This window comes from Stegodyphus dumicola, chromosome 5 (assembly GCF_044657685.1).
Source record: "Stegodyphus dumicola isolate Sdum_Otavi_A_Nest chromosome 5, ASM4465768v1".
Lineage (NCBI taxonomy): Eukaryota > Metazoa > Arthropoda > Arachnida > Araneae > Eresidae > Stegodyphus > Stegodyphus dumicola.
Genome location: NC_140772.1, coordinates 223,209,752 through 223,234,800, shown reverse-complemented (window position 1 = coordinate 223,234,800; position 25,049 = coordinate 223,209,752). Strand labels below are relative to the sequence as shown.

Genomic DNA, 25,049 nt, shown 5'->3' with positions numbered 1-25,049 from the left:
GCTCTTTTTAAATCCATTCTAATAGTTTCCTTTGTCAATTATATATTATGTAATTAACCCCTTAATTGCCACGGGCGTATATATATACACCTTGCTCAGCCAATACGTTAACTGCCCTGGGCGTATATATACGCCCTTCCAAAATACTATCATTTGCTTTGCGCTGCTACCCATAAAATTATTTGCAAAGCTTTCTAAATGCAACACCACAATGATCTTGACAAAGTATGCGAAGGAGGATACTATTTCAGAAAAATGTGGGGAGAAACTGGAGAGAGGGCTGTGTCTAAAGAGGTGAAAGTAATGACTGCGCGGTATTGGCTGGTGTTATTTGAGTAAAATGTATTTCTTTTATTCTGTGTCCTCCGCTTTTGTGTACTTATTGTAGTAGGTTACAGCATAATAAAGAAAGATGTAACGGATGTTTCAAACCCATTTATCTTTTTTGAATTATTTTTTGATGAACTGCTCGTGCTTCATATTGTTACTGAAACTAACCGTTTTGTAGATGAGTATATGAACCAACACCTTGCAAACGAAAAACCAAGAACAAAATCATGGCATTCAACCAGTTCGGAAGAAATATATGTTTTTTAGGCATACTGATTTCATAAGGAATAACACTGAAGCCTGATATTACACTTTACTGGTCTAAAAATGATTTGATCAAAACTCCATTTTAGGGATCTTTTTTATTATAAAAACATAATTTTTATTATACTTACATCTTTTTATTATACTTTTACTCTAAACATTAAATTTTGTGCATTCATTTTTTTATTTTATTTTTTATTTTGTGAAAGTAAACAGTTTTTAGAAAGTAAAACTTGCCCTTATTTTCCCCTAATACATGGCATAACTACGCGCGCCTGTGTGAAAAACCGTGGCACTGGGAAATGAATCTTTTACATTTTCTGCGGCAGTTAAGGGGTTAAGTCCTGCTCTAAAATCAATCACTATAGTTTAATCAGTTATTTGACATTATTTAATATGCAAGCACTTATTAATAAAGCTATTTTCTATTCTTTATACTAACTGAGATTCCCCCCCCTCGTCTATTGAACTAATATTTATTCAAATATTTTAAATATGGAGATATATATATATCTTTGCGTTTTTATGAGTTTGAGGATTTGGAGTGATTAATGGCAACATTTGATGAAGAATGAAAACATAATTTATTAGCCAATATTACTCAGGACAGCTCCAAAAACATGTTTACAGTCATTGAAAAATTATGACAAACACACTGAAATGATCAGCGACACAGCCTTCAGGCTATAATGGTGAAGACAGCTTCATGGCAAAGCACTGGAGTACAGCTTCCACTTGGTTCAGTCATTCTCGGAACTCGACATACTCTTGAGACTCTCCACGCTACAACTCGTGATGCACTTGACTACACACTCACGAGAGAGTCAACTAAGAGACTCTGTAGATTCACTCGACAATCAACTTGATAGACTACGAAACACTCTCTACTCCGCGTAACAGCAGGGTTTATATAGCTTTTGTCCTGCTTTTGAAAACATTCTGAGCGAAATTGGTAAGAATTCGTTCTAGAAGGTTCTCCATCCGTCTTTGGCGTATTGCCAATTTTGTTTCCAAATGTCACCAAAGGGGCAATTTCATGCCAAATCTAGCAACCCTGCCTTCCCCTGCTATTTCCTGGCAACTTTAAACCTGCTTTGTGGGAAAGCTATCTTACCGTGTGGTGGACATTTCATAGCAATATGCATATTAATATTGGTATTCAATCCATATACCAAAGATTAGCTTTTGCCTTTCATCAACTCACCTTCAGAAATCTCTCTCTTTTTTTAATAACTCCAGTTTTTGCTTAGTTTTATTTAAGTGCCCCACCCCATATGTATTACTAGTTAAAGTAAAGGACTCAGAGTGAAACATTTATGTATAAATTAGATTATTGTTTTCTGCCCATATAAATGTAGCTAATGAGCTGGCTATAAGAAGTGTTATTATTATATGATTATTGTTTTCTTGACATATATTGAGCCTTAAATAATTTGAGAACATCAGTTTTCAGTGTGCAGCATCATTCAAAGTTTAAGTTTTCAGTATTCTGAGGAAACAAACTATAGATTGCATATTAATTTTGTACAATTTCAACTTAGTTAATGACTGCATGGGTAATTACTTAAATATGCTGACCTTTAGGAAAAATTAATCAAATGAATTCTTAAAATAAAGCAGCTTATATCTGTTTTTTATATATTATAGAAGTAACAAGAAATAACAGAATGCAAATTATTGCTTAGGGGTTAATGTAAAATTCCTGCACTTATTAAATTCTTACCTGTACATAGATCAGTTAATTTGAAGATTTATAAAAATTGAAATCCTCTACTAGTTTGATAGTGTATATATAATATTTGCTTGCTGATCTGTCAAATTTCAAATTCAGTACATAAAAAGTCTAGAACAGGGGTTCTCAACCGGTGGTACACAAAGAAGCAAGATTTTTTAACTATTAAATTCAAAAATTAAAACCCCAACGTCCAGTTTGTTTAAGAGTGGTGGTACTAGAGGTTTTCAATTTTTGTTTAGATGGTATGCATTAGTCAAAAGGTTGAGAACTGCTGGTCTAGAAGTTTTAAGTATGTCGTGTCATTAGAAAAGAGAATCTACAAAATGTGTCAGAGCAAAGATTTTCTTTCTCTTATTGGTATGTGTATATATATATATATTTATTTAATTTTTGTCCGCCACTTAGGTAGTAATTCCATTCTCTTTAATTATTTTCAGGTTCCCACCAACCTTCAATATATCCTTACTTGTCTGTCATTGATACTGAACTTCTAGTTAATTTGTTACTTCAGGTAAAATTTTCTAAATCTTTTATTTTGAAAAATCATAAAAAATTGGATATTTCTTATAAGCAAGCACCTTACATAGCCGCCAACACTCCCATTTTTTATCAAGAGGCTCCTGCGTTTTCATCTCATCTTCCAGTCTCCTAGTAGATCTGTAAATCTCCTGGTTTTTAATTTTTAGCCTTTATTAGTAATTAATTAAATTCAAACTATGCAAATTTCTTTTCTCCATCTCGAGAGATTTTCAGCATATTTTTTGATTTAATTTTATTTGATCTGAATTGTGTTAATCTCTGCCAAGCACTTGTAAAACATTATATGAAGATTCAGTGTTTAATCAGCAAATATTTGTATTTAATTTGGTTTTACAGCAGTGTATGGTACATTGTTATGTTTATCCACACAATTCTATGTACAGTAGTTATTAATTTTTAATTTCACACGTTTTGGAAAGTACTATTTTGGTGAATTAAAGCTTTCTTTTTCTACTTGGGACTTTCTTAGTTTAAGAAGGAAAATAGAAGAAGTTTAAGAAAATTATTAAAGGAAATTAACCAAAGAGCTTAAAATTTAGAATATCTAATTAAATAATTATAAATTTTTATGCCATAATCATATTATAAATAGCTGAATAACATGATTCTTGCATTATAAAGAGAATTGAAGTCATTTTTGAATTCTTTTGAAATAGTACTGCAAAAATCTTCTGGTTTTTGGCTCAAGAATCTCCCAGTTTTTCATATTTCAAGGTTAGCAGTTATAATGTTCTATTCTTTAAAATTCCTCTTTTTTTTAATTTTATAATCTTAAGTGCAGATAAGAATGTATGGTTTTATGTAATTATTGTAATAAAAACTCTTAACAAGTAAATTTGAATAATAATTTTTTGTAAATAAATTTCTTATCACAAAATAACTATGCAGAATTAGAATTTACTATAAAATAGTTAAGTATAAAGCTAAAAAATATTTTTGGTTTGAAGTTGGTTTCGTGTTATGAAAGTATTGTACGTATTTGATAAGGAGCTAGTTAACATATTAAACTTACAAGCATACTTCAGCAGTGATGAATAAAGAAAAGGCATGAAATGAATCTTTAAAACTAATTTAAATCTCTCTTCTGTTAACCTAAATTAGTTTTAACAATTCCTGGAGGCTGGGGCATATGCAGGGTGTTTCAGCAAACCTTTAGGAGAGATAGAGTATATCTAGACGATGTAAAATCAGATAGCAATGCATGGTTGGAAGCGTCTTCCTGAAGCAGTGTAGACAAAACACAAGAAAGAAAGGACATAAACAGGGTGAGAAAAGAAGTTTGTTATGCTTAGTACAGCAAAACCAAGAAATAAGAACAAAAACAGACAACGATTATCATCAAAGAAGGTATTTGAAATTACGACCCCATGACCATGATTCAGGCCTCACAATCTCCGAAGTATAGAAGATCTGATGTTCTGGAAAATACCGGACGTGTTTTGGACTTCCTTAGCAGAACCATGATGCATGCAACAAGTTTCTCAGCACTGTTAATGGGGGTTTCGTACACCACTGTCTTGATGTACCCTCAGAGGAAGTACTTATTGCACGTGAGGTCTGGCAATCTTGCTGGCCAATGCCGATCCCATGTTGATCCATGACGACCACCCCTGCCGATCCCTTGTTGAGGATACATTTAGAACATAATTTCTTCCATTGTCTAGGCACACTCTATCTCTCCTGAAGATTTGTAACCAATTTGCTGAAATACCTTGGATGTCTCATGTATTCACTACATTAAAAAAAATAGTTATGATAAAGATTTAAAATTTGCTACTGAATCAAGTATAGGAAATGACAGTTCCTACTGATTTTCTTATCTGTGCTGATTAAATTATTGGCTAAATGGCATCAATGCATAAAAAATTAGTCTCCATAGTACACGTGGAAAAGTTAATGAACTTTAAGAATTGTTTTTCTGAAAAAAACTCAAGGTTTAATGTTATGCTAGCATTCTGTCATGCTAACACAACAAACTAGCATTCTGAAAATTGAAATTACAGCAAAAGCATAGCTGTTTTCCTCACTTAACTCACTCAAAAATTATAAATAGTTCTACAAGTGCTACCTAACTAAAATGTAATGGACAAAAATTGTTGGTTTTTAAGATTGGTATATAGATAATATTCTCAAAAGAATCATCCACTTCTAACAAAAACACATTATGGCAATATACAAAAAGAAAACTTTATTAAAGAAAATCAGTCATATGATATCTTACCACATTCTAGCAAACCACAACAAGAAACTCTCTCAATTCCAGATACATTTTTAACTCATTCTTTTTACAATTTAATATCAATGTTGCCAAAATATTAAAACTTACAATTATGCTTCATAAACAAATACTATCAATCCCCCCTTATTTGTATTTAAAGATCTAATTTTAATCAGTCAGTCATGTCCATACTTTAATAGTCCATCTTTCAATTTCACCCTAGGTAGATACTTTGTTAAAATATCTACTTCTTGATTTTGTGAACCCACAAACTGAGGAATGATTTGATTCATTTCATATTCATCTTTTACAAAGAAATATTTTCTGTTAATGTGCCTTGAACTGCTGCTTTGTTTTGGTTTTTTAATCCAATCTATTAATGCTTGACAATCTGTTTTAATTTCTATTGGTTTTCAATTAGATCATCTTGACCCAATTCTTCAAGTAAAAAGATGTACCATTTAACTTCACATGCACATTCACAGAATGCTAAAAGTTCACCTTCCATTGTAGATAGAGCAACTATTCTTTGTCTGTTGCACTTCCAATTTATGAAATTTTTGAAGCATTTTGTGTTCCTTTAATATATCTAAATATCCTCTTTACAGCTTCCCAGTGTTTCTCCCTGGGATCTTGATTATATCTTGACAAATTACTTACTGCAAAAGCTAAGTCTGGCCTTGTGCCTATTGCTAAGTACATCAATGAACCTGATGCTTCTTGATATTTTGTCTTCAACACAGGTGACAAAGATGCTATGTCATCAAGATTTTCACCCAATATTCCCTGAGTCTTGACAGGTTTACATTCATCCATTTCAAAGTTTTTTAAGATTTTAGTTATATAGTTTTCTTGACTGAGTATAAGTTTTCCAGATTCTTGCCGGATGTCTATTTCTAAAAATTTTTTTGTGTTTTAGTGACTTCTTGTGATGTGAACGATTTATATAGTTGAGAGATGATGTCATTTATCTCAGAATTTGAATTTCCAATCACAATTAAGTCATCCACATATACTGCTATGATAAGGTAGTTGATCTTATCTTTATAAATATAAACACATGGATCTGACTTTAGTTAAATTCTTTTCTTTAAAAACTTTACATAATTCATCATACCAGCATTTTCCTGATTTTAGTAATCCATATATACTTTTGTTTACAAGGTATACTTTGTTCGGATCTGATATGAAGCCAGGTGGTTGTTCCATGTAAATTGGTCTATCCAAGTATCCATTTAAATATGTAGTTTTCTTTGATTAAATCTGGTTCTACTAGTCTTGCTTTGTAAAATTGTTTCTAAATTACCCTTTTTATCCCTTTTTGAGAATATCCAGCGGTTTTTAATAACTTTCTTATCGATGGATCTTTCAACTAATTCCCAGACTTCACTAGCCTCCATTGAACTCGGTTCTACTGTCATTGCATGTAGCCAGAATTCACTTTCAGCAGATTCTACAGCTTCATCATATGTCTTAGGTAATTCTTCATTTGTATTGTATACTACATAATCTTTTAATTTTCCTGGGGGCTTCGTAGTTCACGCTGGTCTTTTTCTGTATAGAATTTCCATGACTATCATTTCCAGGTTCTTCATTTATTTGTGGATACTCGGTTGGCTTTTCCAATGAATTGTTATTGTTGTGTTCATCATCACTGTTGGATGGCAAAATTTTCTCAGCTTCTTTATCTGTTGTATTATCTTCTCTATAGTATCTGTCAGTTATTTCTGAATTGTTTACATTTCCATTAGTTTGTTCCTTATAAAAAATAATTTCTTCTAATATTTGATTTTTACCAAATTTTAAATAATTTTCTTTTAGTAAAGGGAATCCAAGTTTCTGTTCATCAAATTTTACATCTCTCACTTCCTAAATTTTATTTAGTTCAGGGATATAAATTTTGTATGCTTTTCTCTTCATGCTATAGCCTATCATAATTCCTTTTTGAGCTTTTAGATCCATCTTACTATGTTTTTCTCGTCTTACATGGACATATACTTCACATCCAAATCTTTTAAGATAAGTAATGTTAGGCTTGCATCTTTTATATGGTTCATATGGTGTAAACCTTTTATCATTTTTGTGACTCTTGTTATTCACATGTACAGCTACTTTAATGCTTTCAGACTAAAATTGTATCGGTAATTCTGCATCAATTAAGATAGTTCTAGCAGATTCAATTATATGAGGGTAATCCCCCAAAAAAGGTCTCCTATTTTTTGGGGACGTAGAGAAAGTTTTAATACGGTTGTTGGCAACACTGTTGTGAGTGGTGCCTTCTCCGCTACCACATAAGCACGCAGGCGGCGCTTCGCTCGGATGCTCAGTCTTGGCTTGGCAGCCATTCGAAATGGAGCTCCCGATAAACGTTACCACCAAGTGCGAAGTGTGCGCAGTTATTTGATTTTTGAATGCAAAAGGCATTAAACCGATTGAAATTCACTGCCTATTGACGGAAGTGTATGGACAGTCATGCATGTATGTCAAAAATGTTCGCAAGTGTTGTAGAGAGTTTACAGCCCGTCCTACTGAAATTCATGACGAAGAAAGGAGCGGGAGGTGTTGCAACTTATGATCTTTTTTCTTATTCTTATTATTTACATTTAATAACATCGATAAGTGAAATTTTGCTTACCTTTCTTAATGAATATCCACAGGAACGCTTGGAATTCCTTTTCTTTTTTATCGCACAAAAGCTTTATTTACAGCTATGTACAAGAATTGTATGTTTACATTAGAACATTCATCATGTTTTTCTGGTTGCCACTACATCTATCTCAAAAATCCGCAATAATCATGCGGTAAGAAAAATATAACAAGCTAAAAGTAAAAAACGCTGCGCCCTCTCGTGGCCAGCTACATAAACTGTAACATTCCCCCCCTCGATGAACTCTTGGTTCATCAAAGGATTGGATTATGAAGTTATTTTAAACACTAAATGTTTTTAATGTTCTACAAGTTTAAATGTTCATAGATGCAGTGTTCGCAATTTAAGTTCATTGTATTCAGTTCAAAGAGTTCAAGTCATTTCTAATGGGTACAATAACTGCACAGGACGACGAAGATGAGTTCCATTAGCTAAACGGACAGTGCAAGCCCTTATTTTCCCATCTCGTCCTGGATGACACTCCTGTACAACTCCCATCTTCCATAATAATCTTGGTAATTTTTCTTCATGTACTAGAACTACAGAGCCTTTCAAAAGATCTGTTACGGCATTACCTCTCTGAATTTGTTTCACGTTTCTAATTTCAAGTAAGTATTCTCTTTTCCATCTTTTCCAAAACTCTTCTAATAACCTTAGCCGGTATTTATATCGCCTTGTTAAATTTTCTTTAGTTGAATCAGGTTCAAGAATTTTGCCAGATGGTAAGGATGTCAGTCTTCGTCCAACTAGAAAATGAGCTGGCATCAGCGGTTCTGGTTCTCCAACTTCACTATAAACATACGTCAGTGGACGCGAATTCAATATCACCTCAATTTCAATTAAAACTGTTTCCAGCTCTTCAAATTTAAGTGAAGCCTTCATGAGTATTTTCTTCAAACATGACTTGATAGATCTAATAAGCCTTTCCCAAAAACTGCCCCACCAAGCCGCCTTCTCCACATTGAATTTCCACTCAATACCTTTATTACCAAAATAATTTTGAACTTCTGTGTCCTTGATGGTATTCCATAGTTTTTGTAAATCCTCGTCTGCTCTTTTGAAGGTTTTTGCATTGTCTGAATATATTATTCGACATACTCCTCTTCTTGAAATAAATCTTCTAAAGGACAGAAGAAAATTATTTGCTGTTTGGCTAGACACAAGTTCCAGATGCACTGCTCTGGTTACAGCGCATGTATGCAGAGCAATATAAGCTTTCCCAGTTTCATCCTTTGTACTCATAGGACCAGCAAAATCAAGTCCTACAACTTCGAAGGGATTTGCCTCTGTTATTCTTTCGATTGGTAAAGGAGCGATATCCTGACTTAGCTTTAAATCTGTAGCAAATCCCACACTTGTTAATATTACTCTTTACACGCTGTCGACCCTTAAGTATCCAAAATTTTTCCCTAATTTGAGTTAAAGTTTCAGCTACACCAGCGTGTGCTTGCATTTCGTGACAATCTTTGGTGATATGATCTGTGAAATGAGACTTCTCAGGTAGTATTGCTGGGTATGTTTGATTATAGCTTAACCCAGCATTTTGAAGCCTTCCTCCTACTCTGAGTATTCCATTTGAGTCTACAAATGGATTTAATGTAAATATTTTCGAACTATGTATGCTTTGTTTCATCTTTAATTTCCTTATTTCTTCTCTAAAATTTTCTTCCTGAGTTTTCTTGATCCAGAAATTCTCTGCTTCATTCATCTCTTCAGCCTTAACAGGTCCAATTCTTCTTAGTTTTGGGTTTTTCAAATTATTGATAAATCTGAAAACATAAGATGTTATTCTATATACCTTTTTTTATGTCACTAAAGTTCTCGATAGGAATGATATTTTCAACAATACAGTTTGCTATTAAAATTTCTTGCTTCTTTCCTTTTCGTTTCTCAGAATTTGTTATTTTATCATCTTCCTTAAAATTTCTCGAAGATCTGGGCCAAACGTTGTTATCTTTGACAAGCCAAGGTGGGCCATACCACCACAGCTCATTTTTTGAAAGGGTTTCTACCTTCTGTCCTCTCGTCAATAAGTCCGTAGGATTCTCATGGCTGGGACAATAATTCCACCAATCTGGATCAGTTTTCTCTTGGATTTCTAGACACCTATTTCGTACAAATTGTTTCCATTTTGTCGGATCAGCCTTGACCCAATGTAATACAATTTCTGAATCTGTCCACATATAAATTTTCATTTCTATGTTTTTCAACGAACGTCGGATGTATGTGATGAGTCGAGCTCCTATGACTGCTCCTAAAAGCTCCAGTCGAGGTAACGTAACCCTTTTTATGGGAGCAACTCTTGCTTTGGACATAACAAATGATGTTTTTGTTAACTCATTTTCATTGTATCTCAAATATACAACGGCACCATATTCCTTTTGGCTACTATCTGTAAAACAGTGCAATTGAATATTCCACAGATTTCCTTTTGACACATTGTTGAAATAATGTCTTGGAATTTCAACATTTTTTAATTTAGGAATTTCATTATACCAGGTTTTAAATTGATTCTGCAATTCTTGATCAAGTGGTGCATCCCATTGGTAACCTCTTTGCCAACATTCTTGCATCATCATTTTAGCTGCAACAACAAAGGGAGATATGAAACCGATAGGATCGTATAGTTCACCCGCAACTTGAAGAATCTTCCGTTTTGTTATTTCCTCAGCCGGATCCTTGAGTAATACATCTTTGATTCGAAATTTCAGTTTATCTGCTTCATGATTCAAAATATATCCTAACAAAGTGCTATTCATTCCGTCTCCATTAAACTTCGTATTTTCAGCTGCATTCCAAATCGCATGTAATTGGGCGTTATTGCTCCTCCAGTTTCTCATATTGAAACTAGCAAACATCATAATTCTTTTCACATCTTCATAAATTTCTGCAGCTTCTTCTTCATCATCTGTACCATGAATCAAATCATCTACGTAAAAATTTTCTTCAAGAAGCTGACAGATCTTCGAATATTGTGCTTTCAACTTTCTTGCTTGATGCTTTATAGTTGCTGCTAGTAAAAAGGGACTACAGGTTGCTCCGAATATTACATGTGTCATTCTTAAAATCGTCGGTTGCTCCTTTTCCTTTGAAGTCCAAAGAAATCTTACTGCATTTCTATCCTCAGGCTTCAACAGAATTTGTAGAAAAGCAGCTTCGATATCTGCAGCAAATGCTACTTTGTGTTGATGAAATTTAATTAGCAAATCTAATAATTCAGGGTTTAAATTTGGTCCTGAATGTAAGCAATCATTTAAAGATAGACTGTCATGACTATGCGAGGAAGCATCAAATATGACCCTTAATTTCGTAGAATCGTGATCTTCTCTGATTACACAATGGTGTGGCAAATAATAGATGTTTTCTTCAGAATTCTTCGGAGCCTTTTCAGCTATTCCTTTATTTAGATAATCTTCAATTACCCTTGAATACTTGTCATAAATTTCAGGATTTTTCTTAAACCTTCTAAGTAAACTGTTCCATCTGTTTAAGGCGATGTTATAATTACTACCGATTTTGTTCATATTGTCCTTCCAAGGTAATGAAACTTCATAACGATTGGTTTTATATTCAATAGTTTCTTCAAATCTACACATAACTTCAGTGTCATTCTCATTTGTTGAATAGTCATGTATTCTAATTGCATCTAAATCCCATAGCCTTTTTAGAGCTGCACTAATTTCTAAATCATGTGGATGTGAAGTATTCTCAACAACATTCATTACCGTAATTATGAAATGAAGTGTAGAAACATTACTTAATGCTTCAGTTCCGCTTATAGTGTAACCAAATAAAGTTTCAGAGGCAACAAGACCCTTTGATAATCTTTTAACCTTCCCAGTGACTATTTTCCAGTAATAATCATTACCAATTAATACTGATATTTGAGAGTTATGGACACCTATATCTGTAGCATCAGCAAGTCTTATCGAATTTTCCTTACAATAATTAAGTATTTCCTTTCCTGGTATACCAATAAGAGCTTGATTAATTTCTGGAGTTTCAAGAGCTTCAATTATTATTTTCCCAAGTCCACATATATCTTTAAAAATAACCTTAACCTTTTTTAGCCTTTTAACTGTAGGCTCAGTAGAGCCGAAGGTGTAAATCTGAAGTTCTTCTTTCCCCACAACACTTAATTTTAATTGTTTTGATACTTCTGTCAGGATGAAAGATTTATGAGAGGCAGAATCGAAAATGAGTCTTATATTTTTTCTTCCATTCTTACCTAAAGCTATTGCATTTGCAGTTTGTAAATAAACCCTATTTTTGTTATCTCTTTCCGAAATTGACGCCACCACTGTGTCTGTTTTAAGCTCACCTTTATTTTCCCGTTTATTTTCAAATTTATTATCATGTAAAATAGTATTATGCCTTAATGAACATAAATCACAGCGTATATCCGAGTTGCAACGGGCATATATATGAGACTTACGAAAGCATAAATAGCATCTGTTAGCCAATTTTAATTTTTTTTCTTTTTTCCTCAATTGGAATTGCGCAATTTTAAGTAGAATGTTTCAAAGATTCATTTTCTATCTTCCCACAAAATATACAGTCGGCTGTTGATGTATTCGTATTCAACGATGCAACTGCTGGAACAAAATGTTTGTTTTTGAAGGCAGTATGATATTTCTCACTTTTAATAAGATCTCGCGATTGATGTTTATGTTGTTCGGTTCTAATGTTAAACTTGGAATAGTTTGGCGATGTTTGGAAAAACGTACACTCTCCGCTTTCAACTTCCTTCTTCAGAAATTCCAAAATGTTAGTCACTGTGGTTTCTGTGTCACGGGTTAAAGATCGATTAAACTCTAAAACTAATTTGCTAGGAAGTATCCTCATTAACAGTGGGCATAATAAATAGCTGTAAGAATTTGAAGTAACGTTAAGGGAATCAAGGCTTCTAATTTCAATTTCTAAGCTATCATATAAGTTACGTAATGTTTTAATATCATCCATTTTTTTAACTGGCTTTAAATTCAGCAGACAATTCATATGTGCTTATTAAAATGTCCTTTCTACCAAACCTTTCTTTCAGAATATTTATTGCCTTAGCATAATTTTCGGCAACTAACGGTAATCCCTTTATTGACATTAAAGCTGTGTCCGTTAGTAAAGATGTGAGGTAATTAAATTTGTCTACATCCTTTAAAGCAGAGTTATTATGTATAGCAGATTCGTATTGAGCCCAAAAACTTTGAAATTCACATATTTCGCCTTTAAATTTATTTATGGTTAGTTTCGGAAGTTTAGCGCCATTTGTATTTGTGTTCTCTACCGTATCTATAGTAGCAGAATTAGATGGCAACTCATTTAATTTAACACATTTTCTATTTCTAAATATTCTGCTGATCTTCGATTTACACAAGGTAATTTTATTTTTATATTCCAAGCTATCCTGTATTTCAGTTTCGTACTCTTTTTCATCTGTTAGGATAGATTCGATTTCAGAGTTCAATATTAGTATATCGTTTTCATTTTCATTTAAGATGGATAAATCATCTTCTAATAAATCAAATTTAATATTATCCGATTCTATTTCCTTTTCCATTTTAGCTATCAATCTTGTTACTGATGCTCTTAACGTTCCTCGCTTCTTTTTTAGTGCTTTTAACTTATCCATCTTAATAATCAATATTCAATCACTAATCGAACAATAATAAATACTTAAATCACAATATATCTAAAGATCACTGTTATCTCGGAATTTCGGTACCATGTTGCAACTTATGTTCTTTTTTCTTATTCTTATTATTTACATTTAATAACATCGATAAGTGAAATTTTGCTTACCTTTCTTAATGAATATCCACAGGAACGCATGGAATTCCTTTTCTTTTTTATCACAGAAATTTAAAAGCTTTATTTACAGCTATGTACAAGAATTGTATGCTTACATTAGAACATTCATCATGTTTTTCTGGTTGCCACTACATCTATCTCAAAAATCCTCAATAATCATGCGGTAAGAAAAATATAACAAGCTAAAAGTAAAAAACGTTGCGCCCTCTCGTGGCCAGCTACATAAACTGTAACAGGAGGCCGTCAGTTGCCGATGAGACAATTGCGAAAGTTGAGGAACTCATGCGTAAAGATCGGAGGATTACTCTGGAGGCTCTCTGCATGCTCCGGTTCTGCTCCGATGATGAGGTGAAAGATGAGGTTCAACGCTTCCTGAAGGGCATGGCGGCAAGCTGGTATGACATGGGCATTGTAAAACTGCCACAGCGTCTACAAAAATACATCAACCGAAATGGCAATTATGTTGAAAAATAAAGCATTCTTCAATCTTTAAAGTGATGTATCAATTATAGAAAATAAACGGTTCTTTGTAAATCTAAAAATATAGGAGACTTTTTTTGGGGGGATTGCCCTCGTAGTACGATTAAAACGTTCAGCTTTTCCATTACTTTCCGGAGTATAAGGGGTTGTAAGTTCATGTTTAATTCCCATTTTTTCAAAAAACACTTTTAGCTAAAAACTCACTGCCATTATCACTACGAATTCTTTTTAGTTTCTTTCCTGTTTGTCTTTCTTCCTGAATAATAAGTTTCATTAGAGCTTCTGAAGTTTCATTCTTCTTTTCAATTGTTATCACAAATATGAAATTACTGTAGTCATCTACCACTGTTAAAAAATAACAGCTTCCACCTATTGATTTCTCAATTGGTCCAACTAAATTTATGTGCCATAATTCTAAAATATCTTTAGATTGCTTAAATTTCACACTTTTATAAGATGTTCGTGTTATTTTTCCTAATGTACAAGGTTCACAATTGTTTTGAGAAATTTTTACATTTTCTAATCCAATGACCGATGAGTGTTTTTTCATTTCTATCAGCCTTTGATAATTTATATGACCTAGTCTCTGATGCCATAGTACATCATTAACATAACTAATTTTAGCTTCTTCAACAATATTTCCTTCAACTTCAAATTTATTTCCATTTCTGTTCACTATATATAGAACGTTTTCCTGTTTATTGATCACTTCTGCTTTATTTTTGGTAAAAATTACTTTTAAATCATGATCTACAATTTTTGATACTGACAGCAGATTTTCACTTAAATTCGGTAGTTGCAGAACATTTTCTACTCTCAAGATGTTCTTATTTCTATCAGTTTGCATTTTAATGTTACCAATACTAACTGATTTGATCATGGCCCCTTTTTCAGCTGTCATTATTTGTCGTTCTTCATCTTTAAAATTAGTAAATATTTCTTTACTAGTTGCCATGTGAGATGCGGCTCCTGAATCCATATAATTTTTCTATTCTCCTTGTTCATTTATTTTATTCTTTCCATAATTTCTATCTTGATTAAGATATGAGCTTTCTATTTTCTTAGATACTTCAAATAAGCATGTAGCTGATTCATGTTCTCTTTCCTTGCTTGACATTCTATAAGCTTTATTTGTTAAATTTCTCTGCTTTCGATGTTCTTTAGTTTTCATTTTACATTCAGTTGATTTGTGGCCGAATTTCCACAACAAAAGCACTTTATACTATTATTATTATTTCGACATTCTTTTATTAAATTTCCTAATTTTCCACAATTAAAGCATCTTCTTTCATATTTTGATTTTATCCAGTTTTCTTCTGCCTTAGAACTTACTTCTATTTCTTTTCCTCTTTGTTTATTTTTTCTTTCTGTTTCTTTTAAAGCTTGTCTAATTGAAGCTAGATCTTTCTCTTTATTGCTTTTAATAATTTTAACATCAAATTCAAATTTCTTTCTAAGTCCTTCTAGTATGAAGTAAATTAATTCTTTATCTCTTATTACATCTCCAACTTGAATACTTTTACTTTTCAGAATTACAACTCTATTCAAATAATCATCTACTGATTCATTTTGACTCATTTTCAGTTGAGCTAATTCTATTCTACATTTGATTTGAATATCTTCTGTTCTTGTCGCCATTTCATTTTTTATTTTCTCCCATAACTTCTTTGTGTTCTTTTCATTCGCATATTTTAACGCTTGTGGAGCTGTCATAGTTTGATTCATTATATTTCTTGCTATCGCGTTATTATCATCCCAAATTTCCCAAGTTTTTATTTCATTTTTGAAATTAACATCATCTTTTTTATATGGTTTTGGTGGTTCATCAGCTTCTATCACATTTCCCTATATTTTTAAACTTCTTAATTCACTTTCAATTCTATTTGCCCATATAAGATAATTATCATCACTTAATATTTCTATATGACTCAAATTTATCATATTATATGCCATATTTTCTAATTTATATTCACTAATTATAATACAGGTCTAATTTATCTGTTAGAAAAATTGTCGATTTTATTAAGCCTAAACAACATCAATGGTCTATCTGAAAGTTTATTAACAGAGGAGGTGACCATGCTCTGCTACCAAATGTTGTTTTTTAAGATTGGCATATAAATAACATTCTCAAAAGAATCATCAACTTCTAACAAAAATACATTATGGCAATATACAAAAAGAAAACTTTATTAAAGAAAACCAGTCATATGAAATCTTACCACATTCTACCAAACCATAACAAGAAACTCTCAATTCCAGATACATTTTCAACTCATTCTTTTTATGATTTAATATCAATGTTGCCAAAATATTAAAACTTAAAATTATGCTTTATAAACAAATACTATCAAAAATTTCTCACCACCTGGATTTAGTAACTGAATCTCCCCAGTCACCTTTTAAATGGAAAGGAATATTAAGAAGTTTTGCCTTTCCATATGTGTATCTTTGTTGTATAAGTTGTAGCATGCTAGCACATCCAGCAGTCAGATCTGCAATTCGAATTTCAGCAAAGGTGTCACTGATTTTTTTTTCTTTTCTGTTTTAAAAAGCTTAATACAGTGGTCTCAAACTCAAATTGCATACAGGCTGAATGCACGATCTGAAAGTAGCCGATGGGCCAAAAAAGAAAAAGTTCCCCCCCCCCCAACATTAGAAAACATTTAAATTAAATTTTAATGTTGGCATCTGCAGGAAATTTCTGATAGTTGCTCTTCGTAATTCAAGCACACTAAGAGCTAATTATTAAATTTTCAAATTTGATATTTCAAATAATTCTAATGAACTGAATAACTTACTTTTATCTTACATTAAAAATAAAGTAGTTATGAAAGTTTTCTAAATAGATTTAAATTTTCAACTTTGAGATAAAATTGTTCACATATAAATATAAAACTAATTATTCTTACTGCAAAAATTCATAATTGTGGTATTTATCTTGTGACTGGTACAAATAAAGACTAATCAGATTTGTATCTTCATACCTTTAAATGTATGTAACACAGTGTAATTGAATTAGATCTATTTGTAGATTTTCTGGATCATTTACTCAAACTCATTTTTAATTGCAATGTAAGTAATGCAAAATTGGACTCCAAATTATCAAAATCTTAAACGTTTCTTCAAATTAGTGTCATAATTAATGCTAATTATGTTTGTCACCAAGAGATTATGTTTACACTTTTCTTTTTGCTGACATGCTAAAAGTATCAATAATTCATTACTCATTAGCTTAAAATTAATTTTATCAGAAAGTGAAATAGCAATTTTTATGCATTAATTAAAATATAAAGGAAAGCATGCTGATATATAATGATTATATATAGAAAATATATATTTTATTTTATTAAATAGGAAATTCGTTTACTGGCTGAAACAGGTGAATTTTTTAGTCCAAATGTGAAAATTCTTTATAAAGATCTAGGAATAAAAGTGATGAATCATTACTTCCTTTGGCAGAACAAAAAGAATAAAGTGACTGAGAAGGTATTATTTTTTTTTATTCAGTCATTTGTTCAATCCAAGATGAGCATTTATATTTGTACAACTGTTACTTTCAGGTCTTAGAATGAATTAATGTTCTGTCTTGAAATTTATATATTACTTTCTGTAAATGAAAAAAGTTGGGATCAGCAGCATTTTTATTATGTTTAATTTTTCTGTTGTTTTAGAACAATTTTTACAAATATTTTAGCAATTAAAATTAAAGTTAAATTTGTACTAAATGCATATAAAATGTTCTTATTTAAATGTTCCAACTTTTCTTTATTTGGGTCAGGCCAAAACTAATCTTGAATGCAAGGAGATTGATAAAAGTTGTAGGAAAGAATTTCAAGCAACTTTTCGTTATTGCAGTATTGTACGAAAAGGAACGGCCAGTGTTTGAGCTGTTAAAGCCTGCTCAGTACTAGTAGTCTGCTTTAGGTTCCAACCCAGGCAAATCGATTGGCTGCATGGTTGATTTTTGTGATTTTTTTTCCATGTTTAACATGAATGTGAAACAGTTTTCCTTAGAAAGTCATCCACAAAAGCATGCTTCTTCCTAAGCAGATAGCCCTCATATGCCTTTTCATATTCAAGTAACCTAAGCTGTCCCAGAAAAGTATTATCTATAGAAAATAGTGTAAACAAAAGTTTATTGTTAAGAAACAGAGAAAACAATAATAATAATAATAAACTATTTGGTCATTAAAACTATGTTTTGTAAAGCTTCTGTAATTCTCTTTGCCCCTAATTTTTTTATATTAGTGCAGTGTACATTTGAAGAACTGTGGAATCCACGTGAGTAACACAATATTTGGAAAGCAGTAAATTCAAATAAGATGACCACTCAGTAACTTGTGCAAAAGTATAGAACGGGTAATGTAGAAGCCTATTTAATGTCATTTGGATGATAAGTATTGTAGTGATGAAAAACTTTCCAAAAGTATGGACCATGTATTTGCTCATTGACAGAAGAACCTGTTTTTGAAAAGGGAAGATTGGTTAAAAATTAGTATAGTTATAAATTTTAGTCCCTTATTGTCATGGTACTCTTCTGTTTTGAGGGCCGTAAAAAAATTGCAGCGAAAATGTATGCGCAAAAGCGCCAAATCTAGCAAACGCGCCCATTTAACAGTGCGCCAAATCTAGCGTACGCGCTGGTTTCAGACTGCGTAAGTTTATATAGTTCTATATTTCTTAAGAGGCCATTGAAATACTAGTTTCATTTTTAAATCCTTTTTTGACATCCTATGGATTTAACAATTTGGGAATTGCCCATGATGAAAAGTCGGCAATAGAATTTTGGATAAAGTGCAGAATCACACACTGCTTGACGCGTTTTTAAGAATTGCACATACTCGGTATCCATGTGCACATCGACCTATTTTTGCTTTAAAAAAAATTCCAGAATTGCACAAAAATGGCACTGCGCACCCCCTTGACTTTATCTATGTACACATCGATCTATTTTCATTTAAAAAGTAAAATAAAATTGACAAAAATCCAATTGTTTTTACCCTTGTAAAAAGCGGCAAACAAATAAGTGAGCGATTCTGCACTTCTGAATTCCAATTCTGAATATTTTCAAAGAAAAGGCATCATTCATTATAGAAAATTACATTTGAATAACCAACTAGATGAAATTATGCTTTAGCGAAAAGTTGGTAGCGAAATAGTGATGCAGGCATCTATTCAGTTATGTTTAGCAATTTTTATATAAATTATAATAATGATCTGAAATAGTTATTTACTCTTATGCTTCCATTCAGTCAAATTTAGCCTTTTTCATATAAATTATAATAATAAAAAAGTATTATATGAAATTAACCTTTCATCTAAATTAAAACATCAATCTTAGATAGTTATTTACTATTATACTTCCTTTCTTGCCACAATTATTAGGGTTGCCGCAATTATTTTTGGCAGCATTGGCATCAACAATAGTTTGGCGATTTTTTACGGCTGTCGAAACCGAATAGTACCATTGTTATTTTGATTAACAAGTAGATTTAACTCAAACTATCTATTGAAAATTTTATCTTTATTTAGAGTTTATTGTGGTTATCATGATTGAATTTGTAATGAAATGATTTAGTTTTGAAATCAAATATCTATTTCTTAAAGAATTTGAAAAGTTCATTTTTAGGGTTTCAATTTTGTATCAGTTTTGAATTTCTGGAGGAGTTGACAGAAGTTTTAGCAGAAGTTCAGAGTATTTTAATGTTTAAGCATTCAAGGACTATCTGCCTTAGGAAGCATACTTTTAGAGACACTTAAGTTAATACCATTCCCAAAAGTATGGTAATCTGTAATATGAGACTGCACAGTGCAATTAATCATATTATTTAAATATTATCTGTGTTTCATTTCATTTGCCTTATGAGCATTATCTTTAATGCAATGACCTTAATTTTTTTTGGGGGGGGAGGGGAGAAGGTATGAGGAAAGATTTATAGCTGTTTCTTAATAAATTTTAAGGCAAAGAAAAAATAACATAATCTTGTAGTCATTGATAGTTTTTGACTTCATAGCACATACATGTGAATTGTTCTAAATTAGTAAAAAAAAATCATTAGTATTGCAATAATACTTTCCTTAGTATCTTAACAAATGAATTAAGAAATATTTCTTATGTTAAAAATATTAAGCTGAAATTTTGCAGCGAATAATAATTTGTACAAGCAGTTGAACACTGGATGGAGAGTCAAATTAATATTCCAGGTTACTATAGCTGCAAATTATTACTTTACATATCATTGTGATTCCATTAAAATGATGTGAAATGAAATACTGATTCTGTTAGCAAATGCCTAAAAGCAGTATGTTGTTTCTGAATTTAAATCTGTAAAATAGAACATGGTAGAGAAATTAATGCATGAAATGCATCTGTGCTTTGCATTTCCATAATTATTTACAGCAAAAAGCTGTAAGGGTTAAAAAAAGTCAGCTCAGATAAATTAGCAGGGAAAAAATGAAATTTGTAATTAGATTTGAGTCTTCTAATGATTTAATCAGGTTGGTTAGGCAGGTTAGTAGGTGTTTAGGTAGAGCTCTCGAAGGATATTTAAGACAACTTTATAAAAGATTTTTTGAGGAAAACTGGCTCATGTTCAGTTTTAAAAAAGGAAAAATTACTGAAAACCCTATTCAATAAATCAGTTCAGCTTTTGGAATCTGAACTTGAGATGAACTGACTTTTGTGTTTAGTGATTTTGTTTATTTAAACTATTGACAGACTCCCAATTCATACAAAACTGGATTTTATGCTAAAAATCACAAAATCCAATGTTATATAATGGCACTTATATCCCCCAAGCCAGCAATATTTAGTGTTTTCCATATTCTCACTTTAAATGTTTGTGCTCCAGAAATGATGTAGTGGGTAAAATACCATATAATATGGATGATTCCATTTCAGTCTGATAACTAAAGGTCAGTTCATAGTTTCACGTGATTCTGGTCTTCTGTGAAGATGAATCATGTATTTCAAAGATTTTATGTGTTAGTTCATGAGTTTTTAACATCTTATAATCTCTTTTTTTGTCCATGTGTAAATACTGGTGATTTGATTTTAATAAAAAATGTTCAATTTGGAAAACCTTTTAATCAAAAGCTTAAGTTATAAAAAAATTGTATTATGGAGATGAAAATATATTTTTTGCATTGAGATAGATGGATATTGCTTCTTAAGTATGTGTGAGAAAATTATAATAGAATCCATCATTAGTTAACCATTTTATCACAAAGAATATTGTTCAAAGTGCATGACAAAGAGGGACAAGTGGAAGTCAAACTTAAGCTCTTGGTTTTGGATTAGCAGTCAGCTTCTACTAATCAGTATACTATTCTTGGCAGTAGACTGAAAATATTGAAAATTTCTATTTAAATTCAGTTTATTACTTGTTTGAAATTTTTATCAATTTCATTGTTTACAGTCTTAGAAAGGCTAATGACATATTTTTTAATCTAAACCTTATTATTATTTGATTATAATGATTAATAATTAGTGTTATTAAATTACCAATACTTGATTCCTTTCTAAGTGTAAATTAATCACAAAAGTTAAACTATTCATATTGTTGAATAGTTAAAAATATGTATATAACTTAAAAAATTTCTCTTTAGTTTTAAAATTTCATTGTATTGAAAGTCATGTAATTAATACATATTTCTCAGCAATATGTGTTTCTTAAGCATTATCTTTCTATGTCTAAAGAATTTATATCATTTTTTTAATATGAAGTCAAGCCAGGTAATGCATTAATCTTTGAACATAATTATTTATCTTAGATTTTCTAAAAGTTCAGTTTAGTTGAAAATAATTAGGTAATATTATATTTCTCATGGGAGACAATTATTTTCAAAATTTTTATACAAAATATGCGGCATTAAATTTTGAAATTTTCCATTCCTATATCAGTCATTTTTATAATATATATATATATTTTATATATTTATATATTTTAAATATTAAATGCAAAGAATTTAAGTAAAAATTAAATATAATATATTTTTATATAGTTTATATATTTGTAACTATAATTTATTTGTTCACTTCATACTGAATAGATTTTCTTATATGTATGTTAATATGCTTACTTTTCAACTTTTTTTATTTTTAGGTGCAATTTATTTATCAAAAGTATCTTGCTTACCTTCTTAATCCAGAGCTAATTTCAAATTATACTCCAAGAGAATACTGGGAGCATTTAAAAAATCAATATTCTGATGGACCAACGATCGTAAGTATTTAGATATTACATTTCGCTATAAAAGACTATATATATTGTTGTATTTGTGTAGTGTAGAATAATTATTTCAAGAATTCAAAAAAGTATTGTAAAGTTATTCTTCATACAAAAATTGTCTACATTTAACAATATGAGCAAGGAATATAATTAATATATACATGAAAAAATTATTTTTGTTTCTACTGTTTTCAAATGGCAGTTTAAATAATCAATATTCAAACATATTTAAGAAGCAATATCCACCTATTTCAATGGAAAAAATATATTTTCATCTGCATAATACTATTTTTTTATAACTTAAGAAGTTTTAATATGTGTATATATGTTGAGTGTGCCAATGGACTCTTTTTAATGTATTGAATAATGTATCATTGTTTTCACTCTATGAATTTCTTTTCTTCAAGAAACAAATGCTGCAGGACATTCATAATTTATAATGGAAACCAAGAGTAGTTTTGCTTTTTATCTTACGTTTATTTATAAAATGATTTTGGGAGCATATTGTTAGCATTCCTTTTAGGTAAGCTATTTAAGGCGGATTCAAATATACATATAAGTTGTAATATAATATCATAATCAAATATACATATAAGTTGTATCCTGTAAAGGTTATAAATATACTGTTTTTACTTCCTTGTACGAAGTAAAAAGGAAGTATTGTAATTGCAAAACGTTTCAGGCAGCATATTTTAACGAAAATATGCATTTTGACCGCTATCAAATGCAATTTAACAATGTTTTTGCATGATATCTGTACGTAACGGCAAAATAAAATACTCTTTTCCTCCAAAAAAATTATAAAACTGCTTTAAAATGAATTTTGAAGAGAATTTTTCATGGTGTCTGTGCGAACATATCTAGCATAACTCAAAAACAAGTAGCCTCAGAACGTTGAAATTTTGTATGTAGGACTGCTATAACATGTAGATGTGCACCTCGTATTTTGGTTGCAATTGGCCGCACTAAACGTATATAAATATATTTATACAGTCAAAAGTCGTTAATTCGGACTCGTCGGGACTTCGGCGATTCCGGATTATAGATCATCAGTTTAAATCTGGTAAAATGGCATGCAGAAATTATAAAATTAAAAATATGAAACCATAATTTGCAAAATAAAGAACAATTATGATCTAAAGGGTATCAAAATTTAGAAAAAAAAAAGCTTAATATTTATTTGTTTACTTTATTAAACATTTTATTCAATGTACCTTGTTTAAGTTGCTTCATTTTTTATGTGATAATACATTCTCTTTAATTCTATAAACAGACATAATTTCTTGTTCAGTTACAAAGTTCTGCTGTTCAAGTCCTATAATTGCTGTGCCGAGAATACCGACTAATTTGTCAATCGAAATTTTTTTGTTTTCAATAACCTCTGTTACTTTCTTCGCTATCGGAAGCGAATTATAATGACGAGGCATTTGATTTAAATCATATCAAAGACGGAGTACATCGAGATGAAATACTACATTTAGTAAGGAATTATAAGCCAAATAAAATAAAAGTATCTGCCCTGAAGATAAGGATAGTGCTGACAGATCAACTTCTAATTCATTGCACGCTGCGGCGTTAAAGATAAACAAAGTTTACATAAACAAACGTTAAAGTTTAGATAAACAAAGGATATGCCTTTATCCATTTTTCGCTGCAATTCCACTTTTTGTTTAATGGACTTCGAAACATACTTTCGCTTTGTAGATCCTTTACATATTAGTAAATATGTATCGGAAATTCTATTTGACATAATCAAAAGTTCAAGCTTACTTTTATAAAATTGCTCTAAAAGTCTGCAAAAAATAATAAGCTGGATCCAATTCGAAGATTAAGGAACAATGCAATCTGCAAGATTAACTGAAATAGATAATTAGATAATTTTAGCTTAGCTTATACCGTCCGTTATACATTAAACGCGCATTCGTAAACTTATTTTGCGCACACGCTTATTCGCAGCTGTAAAGGTCTTACGCGACGCATGCGCAGAAAGTTTGTAGCTTTGAGGTCCGGATTATGGGTGTCCGAATTAACGACTTTTGACTGTATATATATCCAATCTGTTACCCGGCTCAGTGATCTCAGTTTCTTTACTCTTATATGTTTGTAAATTGTACATTTTTTTGCTTTAAAAATGATTGAATTGTGTTGTTCTTATCTTGCGGTTAAGGTTTTTATGCCTTTAGTAAATCTCTATGCAATATTTTTAGAATTATCAACAATTTTAAAGTTGTTTAAGTGCCGTTAAGCCTAATAATTTTTTTGATAACTGCTTGTTTACATTTGAGACAGAAGGATAGTGGATTTGTTGCCAATCTAGAGAAACTTAGCTTCGCAACAACAAAGATAATGCCTTCATTTATTATTGCAAATTAAATCATGCTTAATCCTTTCTGGAATTTTTCAAGGAAATAAGTGTTTAAGATTTACTTCATAATTTTTAATACAGATATTTTGAGTTTTTATGTATTTTTGCCTTGTCGCGAAGTGAGAACTGAATTAATTGAATGAGAAATACTCTCAATCGTCTATGAAAAACTTTTTTTTTATGTTTGTTTGTTTGCTTAATTTCTTTTATACATCATTCTAGCTTTATTATAGTATTTGAATAGAACATGTGGCAACGATTAGATAATTCTTTAAATGATATAAATTTTGTGCATTCTGAGTTATAATATGAACGAAATATAAAAATATAACACTGTTAAGTGAACCTAGCACCAGAATGTCTCTATGGTAAACAAATAGAGTGAATTTTAAAGAATGCCTTTATTCTATTGTGGTTTATGCACTGTTGAC

The 25,049-nt window shown here is 31.0% G+C and overlaps 1 protein-coding gene across 3 annotated transcripts in view; it reads left to right on the top strand.

Moving 5' to 3' along the window:
- PolrMT (mitochondrial RNA polymerase) overlaps positions 1-25,049 on the top strand; it is a 149,612-nt gene that overhangs the window by 38,140 nt on the left and 86,423 nt on the right. For all 3 annotated transcript variants that reach the window (XM_035372499.2, XM_035372500.2, XM_035372501.2), the window contains 3 exons: positions 2,767-2,840; positions 17,377-17,508; positions 22,128-22,247. In XM_035372499.2, coding sequence (XP_035228390.1) covers positions 2,767-2,840; positions 17,377-17,508; positions 22,128-22,247 — 326 coding nt within the window. The remainder of the gene's footprint in view (positions 1-2,766; positions 2,841-17,376; positions 17,509-22,127; positions 22,248-25,049) is intronic.